The following is a 15,321-nucleotide window of genomic DNA, read 5'->3' as shown; positions in this document are numbered from 1 at the left end:
TAAACTCACTCAATCGTTTTACAGACGTTCAACTATATAAAGCAATCGAGAACGAATCATTATTATCATAACACTCTTCATAAGCTAACAGAATTCTGAGAAGGGTAAAATGTCAGAATGGAAATGTACAGATAGTTGTCTTCAAATTTGGGCTACACCATGGGAATATTGTACACACGGACTACTTTCCTGTACATGTGGACATGTATATGATGGATTAGCACAATGTGTACATTGGTAAGTACATTTTGAAATTTTAAATTCTAAAGTTTTATATGAATATATAATTATTCATTTTATATACATCATCTTTTCTCAATTTTCAATGGATTTTCAAAAAATTAAACAGGTATCAAGAAGATGGTAAGGAAACTGATGAAAAAAACAACTCGAAAGAAACAAACTCTCAAAATAGTGAAATGGAGTTGCAATTGGATTTACCATTGGATTATCCTATAGATGGATTACCTTCCTGTACATGTGGACAAGACGTATACGATGGCTTAGCTCAATGTATATTTTGGTAAGTAGATTTTGAGAATTTTAAAACCAAAGATATATAGTTATCCATTTATTTTATCCTTTCTCAATCCTCAATGTTTTATATATTTAAACAGTGATGATGCAAAACAAAAAGAAGTTGAGAAAAGCGAGTCAAGCAACACATACTTCTATCTCGATAAGAAAGAATTACAATATTCTGAAGTGACAAGCTCTTCAACTCCACAGAAAACTGGCAATTAGTATTTATAAGAAAGATTTTTTTTTGAATGAATGTATATGCAAATCAATAGAACCTTTAGAAATAAAATCTTCATCTCCAAAGATGGAGAATTTATATTTTATTGTATATTTTAAGATACTATTATTAAAATAAAATCAATACAATATTCACATATCATTTTCATTGTGGAATAAAAATTTAGGAAAGCATGAAAATTAGATTACAACTTTAGCAGCAGCATGTGATTATGATAAAAAATTTCGACATCTTGTAATTTGTCTACAGAAAAACTTTCATCAGAAAAACTTTCATTTCCATATTCTCTTTCTTCATTATTCGGATTATATAATCTTGAGGCTATTGGTACAAATGGGATATTAGTTATATTTTCCTTAAGATTTTCAGATGATGGAAGAGTTGTGATTCCACTTGCTAGAATGATGGTTGCGAGTGTAGTTGTGGTGGTAGTAGGAATTGTACTAGCGAGTGTAGTTGTAGTGGTGGTAGGAATTCTGGATGTGTGTGTAGTTCTGATGGTGGATCGAGTAGTGGAAGTATTAATTGGTGCTGTAAATCTACCATTATTTTCTTCGAATTGTGGATGATGACAAACAAACTTAATAGGCAATGCTCTCCTTCCACAAAACCTTGAACGAGCTGAGTTGCCTACACAATATCTCGCTAACCGTGAAGATGGATTAGCCCATTGAACAAGTCGTTCAGTAATTCCCAACCTTTGAATAATTTCATAACTAGCTATACCATAAGTACAATCCGAGGGGTTATGTTCTAATTGAATTATATTTCGTAAAAATTCACCGTTAACCGAAAAAAATCCAAAACTAATAAATAGTATTGGAGAAATTTGAATTATATCATCTAGTTTTCTATAAAGACTCTTCATGTCTTCTCAAAAGAAATTTTTCATAATGAATAAATCATTCGACTTTCCCCTTTCTTATTACTCATCTTTAAAGAGTTTTATAACGAAGGGAGACTTAACCGATTCCACGAATAGACACGCCCGAACTCGTCCAACATCAGCGTTCATTCAACCGAAACGACATAACACCGTTCACCCCACCGGTCGCCAACCCAACCTCAACCATTCGACGATCGATCGCTCAACTCGTCGACGCCCAAACCCCAAACCCATCGCATCGAAACCCGAAACCATCGCCCTCTTCACGTCATCCTTCCCACAATTCCTCTCGACCAACACCGCATCCTTCCCACAATTCCTCTCAAACTTCATAACCTTAGCTCCCAACACTCACACACCTACCCCCCCCAAACTTTCCATCAGACAACACCATTCTCCGAGGTTCTCGGGCTAAAATGTACCCAAAATCTCACTTTAAGTGCAAACGTGTGTAGATCTGCTCTCTACATACTACTTTGGTCTGCTCAGCAATTCAATACCTGACCTGATAATCCCTACACTTACCTCTCTCCTACAAAGACGATGCCTCAATCGTATGACTAATGAACAAAAGAAACTAGCCAAACAAATAATTTTAAAGCTGTAATTGAAAAGATAAACACGACTATAAACAACAGCGAAAAGTGGATTTTATTAGAAAGTATCGGTATTTTTCTATCATTTTTGATTGTTTTTGATGTTTGAGGTGATCCGACTGGCAGGATGTTTATAGATTAAAATTGACAAAACTTGCTCGCAGTTAAAACGCTTAGAATCATAAAAAAATACGTCTTCAAAAATGACGTAGGTAGTTGTGTTTTTTGTTTGTCCCTCTGGTTATGACACACAGGCTATTGTGTAGTAGTTGCAGTGTTTCGCATCTCTATTGACATATACATGTACTTTATTTCGTATTTGCTTTTGATTGTAAAAATAAAACTTCAAGATAAAATATAGCTTCAGCCACACTTCTATACATGTTTCAAATAATTTAGAAATAGGTTGGTTATAAATTGTTCGACCTTTTCTCTCTAAATGCTGTGTAAACATATAAGTACACGATGAGACTGTATATTTATCACTTAAAAACAATATGCATGACAACTGACACCATTTTTTCAGAAGTCCGAGCACGTTTTTTTTCTGAGCATTTTAATTCCAAACGGGTTTTGTCGATTTTAATTTTAAAACATCAGTTTTAAAATTAAAATCGGCAAAAAAAGGCAGTCAGATCACCTCAAACAACAAAATCAATCACAAAGGTAGAAAAATACGAATACTTTCTGATAAAATCTACTAAAACTTGGTGCAAGTTCATCTTTATCTCACTTTATCTCACTTTATCTCACTTTATCTCGCTTTATCTCGCTTTATCTCGCTTTATCTCACTTTATCTCACTTTATCTCACTTTATCTCACTTTATCCGTGCCAAGACTCCTCCGCTATAAGATTCTCCACAATCTAACGCAGTTATTTGAAATTATAGCAAATTACAAAAGCAAAAATTGACACAAACAAACCATAAAATAAGTAAAATGAGCCATCATGCTGTTTCACAGTATATGTGGATAGCATGGAACAGGAACAGTGAATAGAAAATATAGAAACCAAAAATTCAATAATGTTATAGCATTTAGGGCAACTATTTCTGTTTAATAAATATTAATACCTAAATTCAATACTGCAGGAATTCAATAGCCTACTGTGAACGCAGAGCCTGAAAATGATAAACAATTTTCTTGTTACAAGCAGCAAGACTGACAACAGTTACTATTTATAGCCGATGATCTCAGCTAACAACAGTTACTATTTATAGCCGATGATCTCAGCTAAAGAATGCACACTACTGTATTAAATGCCACAACTCACAGAGGATAAACCATCTCCTGCGTGCAGTTTAGACGGGTTGTGTAGAAGATCAGAGGATTGAAAAAGACAGGGTACCAGTCTTGTATCGACTCCACCGTGCAGGATTGTAATTCAAGGGAGCCGACGGGGCGTACGAGAAGGAGACTGCACACAGCGGCAGCAACTGTTTCGAGAACGGCGGAGAGGTACATCCACAACATCCTTCGACTGATGTAAAAATAGAGAACAAACTAAAGTATAGTAGCTTTAGCAGAATACTCATCTTAAAGAGCCACTCACATCAAATTTTAAAAGACCTTATCAAAAGTATAGATATTTTTCTATCGTTTGAGATTTTGTTTGTTGTTTTAGGTGATCTGCCAACCAGGATGTTTCAAGGTTAAAATTGACAAAACTTCAATAGTTTTGTCAAACAGAAATAAGACAGAAACAATAGGCAGGTAATAACAGAAATTTATCGCAGGAAAAGGACCAAAGGAAGATGACGATTTCAATTTTGAAACATCCTGGCAGCAGATCACCTGAAACAGCAAACAAAATCTCAAATGATAGAACTACATGAATACTAGAATTCCTATACTTTTTAATTAAACCTTTTAAATCTTGATGTGAGTGACCTTCTAACAGCCTTTGATACCAAAAGCTACAATGAATGGTTATGTAGCTAGCGCAGAGAATCTCCTGGTTACTATAGATCAAACAGGAAGTATGTCAACAACAGACCTGACCATCTTGACATGGGTTGAAACACAACTCCAATTAATATATTCGTATAGTCATATCTTAAAGCCTCAACATGGCTGCAATGACTAACTACCTAATTCCATTTATACTGATATAGCTGACATAAAACAACCTTGATGACTATTACATGTATGTCTCTCTCCAATACATTCTACAACTTAAAACTGCTGCCAAACACAGCATTTATAACAGCATACTTTTGGTGGTTAGCATGCTGCTAGTAAAATGATCTGAATTCATGGGAAGATGCAATGTTAGAATCATCACAAATGTGCGAGAAAATAGATGAATACAACAAACTGCTGCGGGCCAAGGTCTTCAAAGTAGACAGGTCTCTAGCTATTCAACAATATGGAGTTATAGAACAGTAATCTTTAATAACAAAAATTTAATCTTAAGAAAATGTATAATTGTCCTGCTGTAGCCTATTGTAAACATAAGTATGGGAGTACTAAACAACTACCGATATGTATCTATAATACAATGATATCTTTGTGGTCACCAGCTAAAGCTTCCAATAATCAATCATCTAGTAGTACCTTACTAAGTGTTGCGGTATGTCAACAAAGACAATATTGAATTGCATCAGTCAACTGACAGTTTAAGCTAATAATTTCTATTGATAAGTGTGAAAAAAGAAGACAGCGAACAAAGCAATATCCGGGCAACTAGACATTCTTTGTGTTCTCTAACAGGACACCGATAATCATAGAAGACTGTTGAAAGTTTCTGCCAAGTGGAAAGTTGCCAAGTCCCAGTGATTATAGAGTCTGATCTCGATTTCCGAGCACAATCCAAACCAAAAATTGTCTGAAAATGTTCTTTCAAATTCCGAAACGATTTTTCCCATAACATTGCAAAAAATTATAACCCTTTTCAAGATTAAAAACAATCTTTTATGCATTTCTTTTATGTATTATAATACAATACTATAATACAATAATAATACAATGGTAGAGAGCAGATAATATACAAAGTACACTGAATTGTTTACAAATATTCTATCACTAGAGTAAGCTAGTAAATGAAGAATGAGGAACGGACTTGTATCTGTAGCAGCTCATAACCCTGCCTAGATGGTTCAGATTGTTGAGTAAAATAAAAAGTGCAAAAAGTGCTTGGGTGTTTTATTTCTGTGAAATTTTAAAAATTCCTGTATATATTACAATAATACACTAGAAAAACACAACATACTGTAGGCATTTCATAGATCGGAATGAACATGTCTACATACAACTGGGTGGGGTGGATTGATGTACAATGTTTTGTACGTCATCCAAACTCCGACGTTCGAAAATTTAGGTTTGACTATATTTGGATATATAGGAATTATCTGTCGAAAATCCTAATTAACTCATCACAAGAATACATTGATAAGACATAGAGAAATCCTACTTCTGGTAGGTATCTTTTCTTCATTCTCAAGTTTTTTCTTTAAAAAAAGAAATTTACTGAATGCGCATGGCAATGTGATGAGGATGGATAGCATAATTACACAGCTAAACAGAAAAGATGTTAAAGGATGTGGTAAAGCAATAAGAGTTCCTAATGAGACCCGAGAAACGTGTAACGTTGTGAAGTCATCTCTCCGTGTCGAATGATGTGGTATAGAGAGAGCGGGATGAGTAATCTCTATGGAATCTATAAGTTTTATGATAGCACACTGGCAGGGCAATGTGAACACAGAAACAAACCGTATTATTCATCCAACGACACAGCTGCAACGTATTTTTACTTTACAAATTAATGAGCATTGCACAAATGTCACTTTTAATACAGACAAGCAAAATGACCTAATTAAGCTGTTACAGTAATTGAAATGTTAAATTTCTGTCATATAAGATTTAATCATACAAAAGAGCATATACTGAGGCTATCGAACCAATGCCTACGATTTCCACACTCTATCTTAGCAACGACCTGCCATACACCTTAAGCTTCTGGCGGGAATTGTGTTACCTCGGAAACTACAGTGAAATCCTAGCAGACGGTTGTCTGAGACTATAGAATTAAATACAGACGAAAATCTGAATATTAATTGTTCAAATTGTAAGCAATTAAGATTCTATTATAATTCAGATTGGTTCTACGGCGAAAAAGAGACTTATAGACAAACATGTGCTGTAATCAGTATTTACAATGAAGCCTAAGCTCTTTTGCGCGATGAAGGGAGGCTGTGGAATTGAGTACAGCCCCAGCTACGCAGAATGAGTCCTGTCAACAACTCAATGGGATAATATCTTCCAACAGGATGTTACAAACCTTTGCGCAAACACTTGTTCTGATCAGCTTATATCTTTTATTTTTAAGTCAAATTTTACCGAGACAAATTACGGACATACAAACAGGGAAGAGGTTTGAGCAGTAAGAACGCTAGTTGCTAAGCATCACACCGACACCTGCAACTTTGATCTTCTAAGAGAGGCTGATCCCTCCCGGAGTTTTTCCCTTACATTCCGCAGCTAATGAATTTAATAGTTTAAATTGGAGTGAATATTTAATAAGGGCATGAATAACTGTGAATGGATTTAAGAGAATGCCAGGCAAAGAGATGAATTGATGATTGAAATTGTTTAAATTAGGACAACAAAAGCAGTTATAAACGCTCTCGCATATTCGTTGAGGAATGAATTCCTTCGAGGTAAAAGATGATGTCGTCACTCACCAGGGGGCACCGCCATGACTACTCTGCTCCCGCTATGAGGATTTACAAAAGAATTTCACGGTTAGGGACACACCCTTGCACGGCTAAGCAAAGAGCGGAAGCTTTATACAGCTGATGAAATGAGCCCCAAAGGATAGAGCAGTGTCCATTATTAGTGGTTATATTTGCACTAATTGATAATTTGTGCTTTCGATATGTAGAGAGCTAAAAAAGGTGACAATACAGTGAAATAGTGCAGAATAAATAGATATGTAGATTTATAGCGTAGTGACGTACATACATACTGCGCATGAATAGAGGTTACATAACAGACTACTTATAGAGCTGGAGCCAGAGGGAAATGTGTCCAAACTAGAGTGGGAATATTACATCAATATATTGGCCATATAATCGGGTTTGTATTGAAGATTATTATATGCTATTCTTACGTTATGACAGCTGTTGACAAACACTCAATGGTCAGAAACTGAATCTGATATGTCTTATATTCTAGAATGGAAGTTTATTCTATGAACAATAGAAAGGAGTTTATTCTATGAACAATAGAAAGGTCCTCATAAGTAAAGAATCTCTATCGGAGAAGCCATTCAAAGTTCACACAGGTGGTAATTATTTGATGATGAGAGTTGCGGCATGCGACACCAAAGTGTTAATCCATGGGGACAATTGGAGCTTTTTACTAATACCTAAAAGCCTATTGTACGTGCAATCTAGATTAGTGTGTACTTTCGTAGAGCAGACAAAGACCACGAGTGAATGAGCAACACAAGTCTGTCAACTCCATTTGGTCTACTGCTACAATGTAAGTTCAGACAAAGTGCGACAATTATAAATCATTAACGCCAATAGTAAATACACCTCTTATGTCATTGTTCATAAATTTATGATCTATTCTAGATGAACTTTGCGTTTAAAATAAAATGCTTACAGAAAATCCTAACTAAACTGAGAACAGCGTGAAACTGGAGAGAAATCACGCACATCTCATATACTATATAAGACTATTATATATGTGGGCTGCGCGTGCGTGAAACAAATAAAGGCTGCAGCCAATCACATTCAGTTTCACCAGCAAAAATTAAATGTTGATTTAAAAACTGCTAATATTATATCTATACTATATAATATATTGTATTGTAGTATAATATTAAAACTGCTAATATTATATCGGCAAAAGAGAAATCACTTTGTAACTGAACTTTTCGCGGCATAAAAAAAATCTTCATATGAGATATTTTACCTTAAATCATTCGCTAAATTCTATAGAAGCAACTGCTTGAGGTTTTGTTTTATATATAATAAATATACATATATAATATATATATATACATATATACCATAAAACCTATAATTGAACGCCATGGCGCTCTATCTTTTAACCTCTACTCTACAGTGGCGGTCAATTGGAGGCGGCGTTCAAATAGAGGCTGACGGTCTATTTTTCAAATGGCTTGTCAGAATTTTCGAAAGACAAATTTAGCCCTAATACGGGCGAAGCGAATGTCGCCTATAGTTTCCTCTCTTTTTCCGGTGGAGCGATCTTAAACCTTTTGTATGCAATAAATCTGCTCATTTACCTCTAAGTTATCAAAGATCTCTAAATAAATGTGCATCTAAAAACCGAGAAATATCTCTACCAGTTGATATCTTTCCTATTGACCTGCGATGATATTATCGCCTGTGTCCTTCTTTGCAATTTGTTGGCATTTCCAATTTTTATTTTATTCTATGTTTGAAGACATATTGTTATTTTATATCTACATTTAATATGGTTGAATAAAGGCTCATTGCACTCACTGATATGTTTACTACAGTTTGCAGCCAAAACTGGCTTTTGATGTGCAATAGAGGTGGAGTTATGAGCATCGATTCATTGTAAGCCGTGTTAAGATAGCCGCAAGGAAGCTATTAAATAACATGCTATAAATCTGCATATTTTTAAGTCTATTTATGAGTCTACACAATTATACTAATCTATCAAATGATACAAATTTATATTTATGAACAAGGGACATAAACAAACCATACTTATATTAATACATGCAGAAACAAAAATCTACGTTTTTAAAACCAAAATATTTCCATCTTTTGCTCGGATAGCTGCGTCCTGATTGTTGCCTTCGATGGAAAGCAAACATGGAAAGATGGAAGGAAACATGGAAAGCATGCATCTTCTAATTTTCCAACACCTTCCACAATACCTTCTGGCCTCAACTTTTTTTCTGCACTGCTAAACTAGTCGATATTAGCATCCAAACAACTTTTGGCAAAGCAAAACCTCTGCGCGCTGCAGTTAGCACAATAAAAGTAAGCTCAGTAAACGTGACCGTTGGTCCAAAACTTGCGAACCGGTTTTTATACGCATGTCCTTAGAAGTATTAGGACCGCGTTAAATAAGGAACTACTATTAGCCTGAGACAGTTAGTAGTTATCTCTATGGCTTTGCTTTCAAAGTTCCATCTACCATTGTAAGTTTAGCCGTTTTTTATATATGTAGGCTACTTCGAAGTAGAACGACTGCGTTAAACAGAGAACTACTGATAGCCTGAGATCGTTATTGATTATTGCTACGGTGTTGCTTTCAAAGTTTTAATGAAAAAAATGAAAAGCTTTGGAATTGGACAACGAGAGAATTTGACAACGTAGCGACGATGAGACATTATGACAATGAGACAATGATATAAACGATTCATTATTAATACGATTTTGTGGACACTTTTCTACTGGTCAGTTGGTATTATGGGCTCATAAAAATCACGTAATGCCAGTGGTGGTCAAATGGAGGTAGTGTTCAATTAGAGAGTGGCATTCAAATAGAGGTGGCATTCAATTAGAAGTTTCACGGTATATATAAAATAAGATATAAATTTTAAGTCAAGTTTAAAACAATTTTATACATAGTAGTTTCATAATGCAAAACAAATATCATCAAATATAACTACTAACACTAAAAGCGCCTTATATATATAGATGGGAATAAAATCATAGTTGTTAAAATACCTGAAAGCATAGCTGATAAGTAGGACTGAAACTAGCAAACAATGCAATTATGCACAATGTACAATGAAATAGGAAGATACAGCCTAACAATCTGGGTGAGTGAAAGTTAAGTCTTAAAATTGTTCCAAAAATAGTCGCCAGCGTGTCTACATGTTGATACAAGTTCACACCTTTTATTCAAAGTAACGGTTTTAGGTTTGCATACAATAGCAATATAGTAAAACCACCTCTCTGGAAGCATTTTGTAAGTTTCAAAATGGTTTCAACACAAAAACGGAAATAACGATAAAAAGAAAAGCTATCTATACCAAATTTAGACATTTAAAACCAGATCATGCATAAATAATTTTGTCCAAAATATTAATAGAAAACTTTATTAATAAAAATTTGTTCTCCTATAAAGGCATATAGCTGTTAAAGAAGGTTTATAGTTGCTAAGGAAGCTAACAAACAGCTAATCAATGTTTTCATTTCATTTTCATCAATATATATCATTTTATATACTACTAGAGTTTAAGTTACTCGAACAGAAATTTAAATGTTTTAAAATTGAACATCTAAATATTTTTTACCACTTTTTCAGGTTTGCACTAAAGCTTCAATTAACACTCAAATAGTAAGTTGCTACTGAAGTTTAGTTGATGGCAATTATATTATATAATATTATATTTGTAATATATTACAACAATTATATTTGTGCCCAGCGTAGATATAGATTTAAAAAGAAAAACTTAAACAAATACTGCGATATTCAAAGTTACAATAATAAAAAATATGTACATGTATACACAAAAATTAAAATTTGCTTTATTTTAGAAATTGTCAATAATATACATGTAGGAATGTTCCGGTGAACCAAATTATAGCTTTATCAAATCGTGCTTCAAAGTGGTAGGAAAATCTGTACAAGTTTCAAGATTAAACAAAAGTATTTTCAACCTGCCGATACACCATCTCATTTAAGCCAATATAGTAAATAAGATTGTGGGTGCATTTCTAAATTGACTAAAAATATAAAATTCTAGCTTTTTGTTGGCATAGTTTCAAATAATTAAAGCAAGGAATGAAAAAAGCATGCGCTACAAGCTTTATTTACATCAGAGAGTTTAATTGCTACTGGCCACCAATGGAAAGACAAGTTATGAATAGGGAACGATGCATGTAGTATGCTAGAATCAACTACATTATAGCTATACTCTACTATATCTATACTCTGCTGTTTACTACACCATAGCTATACTTTGCTAGACTACAGCTATACTCTGCTGGACTCCGCTATATGATACCGTGTTAGCACTGCACTCTAGGACTGGTTCTAGCAATGTTTGTATGAGCACTCCATTCAACAAGATATAAAATACCAGCTTTAATTCTACCCTCAGATGGTCGTACTCCAGGGTTACCTTTTTCTGTTGGTTTGAACATCAATGGCGATAGAGTGGAGAACAAAAGAGATAAGCAGCATGAAGCCAAGGTACATCCAATCATAGACTGGCATGGCATTAACACACTTCTCACAGATAGAATACTTGGTTGGTCTGTAGCCCCACAGACACGCCTACCAAATCAATATGATTGTCAAATGAGAGTAGTTTGCATATTGAGTGCTGTAAAAAATGATGTAAAAATATACAAACTACTGTAAAACTTCGATTTGAGCAAAATGATGCTGAATTTTTCAACCATTTCCCTATATGTAGTGGTGTTCTACTAGAGGTGACTTTCAAATAGAGGTTGACACAGCATTTTTTGACTAACTCACCAGAATTTTGGGAAGATAAATTTAACCGTTTTAGGGCTAAGTGATGCTAATGTCTCCTATATGTTGCACTCTGCTGCGGGCAAAGCGACATTAATACCTCAGCCTTTTTGGTAACTGATTTTTTATATACGCCAAAATGTCTGACTGCGTTGGACAAGGAACTACTTTGAGTAGAACACGATAAACCGGATACAATTAATACTTGTTTTGATGGTGTCGCTTTCTAAGTATCGAAGAAAAGATTGCAAAAGCTTTAGAGTTAGGAAACAGACTTCGATACGCCATAACAATTGATGCTATTAATGTTGCACGCTGTTACAGAAGGGTAGTATTATTGTTTATCAAAGCGTTTTGAAGTCTTCATATCAGGTTGCAAACTACCCTGAAGAACGAATAAAAAAACCGATGAGTCAGATTTAGACCCAAGTGACTTCGAATCAAAGCGTAGTTTTGATGATCGTGATGATCAATCTTCTCAACCACACCATTACTAAAATCACGGTAACAACAGAAAAACTGGTTATTTCTGTATTCTAACCATTATTAGTACCATTTTGTGGAAGATTTTCTACTGATCTCTTTCTATTATGGGTTCATAAAGATCAAATATAATGAAGGTCAAAGTGGCGGTATATTAGTGGCCTTCAGTTAGAGGGGGCGTTCAAATGAAGGTGGCGCTCAAATAAAGGTTTTACGGTAAGTATGATTGTAAATGATAAAACTTTCAAAACAAAAATACTCTACATTCCCTATGTTTCCATGATACGCATGATGCGCAAATCTGCAAGTTAACCGCATCATGGAAACAGCATAAATCCGTAAGCTAGATTCGCAAAACTTTATTGAATCCATCATGCTTGCCAATAATGGAAACAGCACTTGCGAATGATGACGATATTCAATTTTAAACATTTTCAATACTTCCGTCGTCCTTTCTCAATCGAGTTCACGTCGCTAACACAAGCGTCACTAATTATTAACTTAGAGCATACAATTCCTTACCTTTTTTCAACAAGGCACCGGAGTCAATCCGCATCATGCGAATAACACAACTCCCGCACAACTCAAAATCCACATGATGCAATTCATGCACCTCATGGAAACATAGTGATTACAACTACTCTATGTCATTACATAGTGTTACAAAAAGTGTCACATGAAGTGTCACATGAAGTGTCACGTAAATTGAAGCATAGTGTTACGTAAAGTGTCACATTACGCACATACAGTGTATCCTCGGGTTGTGATGACCCTGTTACATAATTTTTTCACCTTACAATGTAGAACACGTATGATGATTTTTCGCGTTCTCCATGCGAAATATTGTTTGTCATACGATATCAACAAAAATTTCTCTCGAAATTCAAATTTGGCTATCAATGTGCTGATTACGTTGGAACAACAAATATGCCGATTTGCTATTCGCTGAAATCCCTCTAACAACGAATGATCGAGATATGATGATCGATCTCATTCAGTTCGTAGTTATTTGTTATTAGTTATTGTGAACACGAAACCGGACACAGATAGGTGATCAAATTTTCGCCGATGGCAAAGTTGAAGTTCAGTAAAATAGTTAAAAATAAACACTAAAACTTAGCTTTAAGTGTGTGTTTACTAAGCTAAATTCATTCAAGTTAAATTCAACGTTTGTTATACATCTGTCTCGAAGGTAAGAACTCCATATGGTACATACTGTACACAGTACATTGTAACGTAACATTTTATTGCAGATCATAACCACTAAAACACTAAAGTTACTTTAGGTAACTATAGTTACTAAGGCTAATTTACTGTTGTGTTACTAATTTTTAATATGTACAGCACGTATATAAAATTTTGATGATTGTTACCAGGTGTGTTTGCATTAGATAATTACTATGGGTTTCTATACCCCTCTATACGAAATTTTCGCCTTGCGATGCCAACACTGGAACGAATCAAAATCGTATGGCAAGGGTCCACTGTACCAAAATATGATACTTTGATTAGTAAAGCAATAGAACTTCTCTGGCAATAGCTAACTGGTAAATGACTAATATAAATTATTACTCTTACTAAAAGCTCTAGTAAAAGGGTTGATCCTAAACTATCACTTAAACTTTGCCAAATAAAAAAGGTGTCTCATACGAATAGATATAAAGACAAGTGAGCATAAGCCACTTACTGAGCAATTTCTGATATCTGTCACACTTGCATCCCCAACTCCGCAGTATGAGCCAGGACAGAGTTTCATCATTTCTGTCGCTTCCTACATTGCAGGAGCACACTTAAAGTTGAATAAGAATAATTTAAAGCAGAAAATTTTCAATTTATGTTAAAATACTTCGTCTTTGGTTGGGTATGAATAAACTTATATGTTAAATGTACATCATTATCACTATTGATGTTCAAGTCGAATGCTAGATTTCAAATCCAAAAGCCAATAAAATGGCAAACATTGAATTTAAGAAGAGATGCTAGAAACTCCTGCCTCTTGCTTTACAAGATAAGAAAAAATGTGAAGAAACCTTCTTACATGTCTGTAGCAATATAAACATAAAACAATAAATTAATTACACTGCGATAACAGACTAATCAGGTGGTGATTCAACGGAATCAGCATGTCTAATTACACAACCTTTTCTGATTCACCTCTGCTCAACTGACTATTTTACCAAGTGCCTCTAAATTTTTACTATTAACTTTTTGTTTCTTGAAGTCGGAAAAACTGGCTTTTACAGAACATCCTAAATATGCAGTTTACAAAAAAACATAGAACTTTAGAGCAATACTAATTTACCATCATGGTTCATTTGTGACTTCAATTGCAAAGGTATCACCATGTATAACATAACATCAACATTTCGACTCAGGTAAATCATATTCAGTCTTTCGTTGCAGGCATAAAACATAGACATAAAACATATGTCAAGCGCCATTGAATTGATTCTTGTTAAACGCTGAAAGAAAAAGCCAAACCCTCTACTAACAACCAAACCATCTAATACCAGCAGTTTCTATGCATACTTACTGCGAGTGTGTAACTTTTAAAACATAAACCCTTAAAGCTGCGCAAATATACTCAGCTTGCAGATTACCAAGCTCGTTAGAAGCAGACAGTTTATGCAAATGTAGGCCTATTTGTACAAGTCTATATTAATACCTGCTGTAGCTATTTGTAAAGGTAACCACCATAATTTGAAGCCCTAATGACTTTCATCAACAGATAATGGTTGAAGAGTTTCATCGGTTCTGAATAGATAGTCTAAATTTCGTCTAGTGTTGCAAATTTTTTAATCATTTTAGTAAAACCAGTGATTGACAAAAAGTTTGTACAAAGTACTGACTATAGTTACATGCCTACGGATTAGACAGGTGAGTGGACAAACTTTCTTTGCTTTTCACTTCATTTAATCGTAATCAAAATGGTCAACATGGGGAGCATGCCCATCATGAACACGAGGTTCATGATGGACATGCCTAAGCATATCCTTGAATGGATGGTAGAGTTGATGGTCAACTTCAAGTACAACGGTTTGGTTCAACCATGATTGCCCATCTCCACCATGATTGAACATGGTAGTGAACATGACAGACATGCTAGGATTTTTAATCTGAACTCGATGATAATTATTTGCTCATGGTGAATCTC

At 34.6% G+C, this 15,321-nt stretch overlaps 1 protein-coding gene across 2 annotated transcripts in view; it reads right to left on the bottom strand.

The window, feature by feature from the left end:
• Positions 1-13,957, bottom strand: part of LOC137399865 (JNK1/MAPK8-associated membrane protein-like) — a 31,641-nt gene extending 17,684 nt beyond the window's left edge. The window contains exons 1-4 of one of the 2 annotated variants that reach the window (XM_068086115.1): positions 13,855-13,957; positions 11,329-11,483; positions 4,419-4,427; positions 3,517-3,717 (exon numbers count right to left, since the gene is read on the bottom strand). In XM_068086115.1, coding sequence (XP_067942216.1) covers positions 3,517-3,717; positions 4,419-4,427; positions 11,329-11,483; positions 13,855-13,926 — 437 coding nt within the window. In that variant the 5' untranslated portion in view covers positions 13,927-13,957. Of the gene's footprint in view, positions 1-3,516; positions 3,724-4,418; positions 4,428-11,328; positions 11,484-13,854 lie in introns of both variants that reach the window. The other variant, XM_068086114.1, reaches the window with a different exon arrangement.
• Between the last annotated feature and the right edge of the window lie 1,364 nt (positions 13,958-15,321).

Source organism: Watersipora subatra, chromosome 7 (genome assembly GCF_963576615.1).
Source record: "Watersipora subatra chromosome 7, tzWatSuba1.1, whole genome shotgun sequence".
In the NCBI taxonomy this organism is placed as follows: domain Eukaryota; kingdom Metazoa; phylum Bryozoa; class Gymnolaemata; order Cheilostomatida; family Watersiporidae; genus Watersipora; species Watersipora subatra.
Note: the sequence above shows the minus strand (reverse complement) of the source record. Positions and strands in the feature narration are given on the sequence as shown.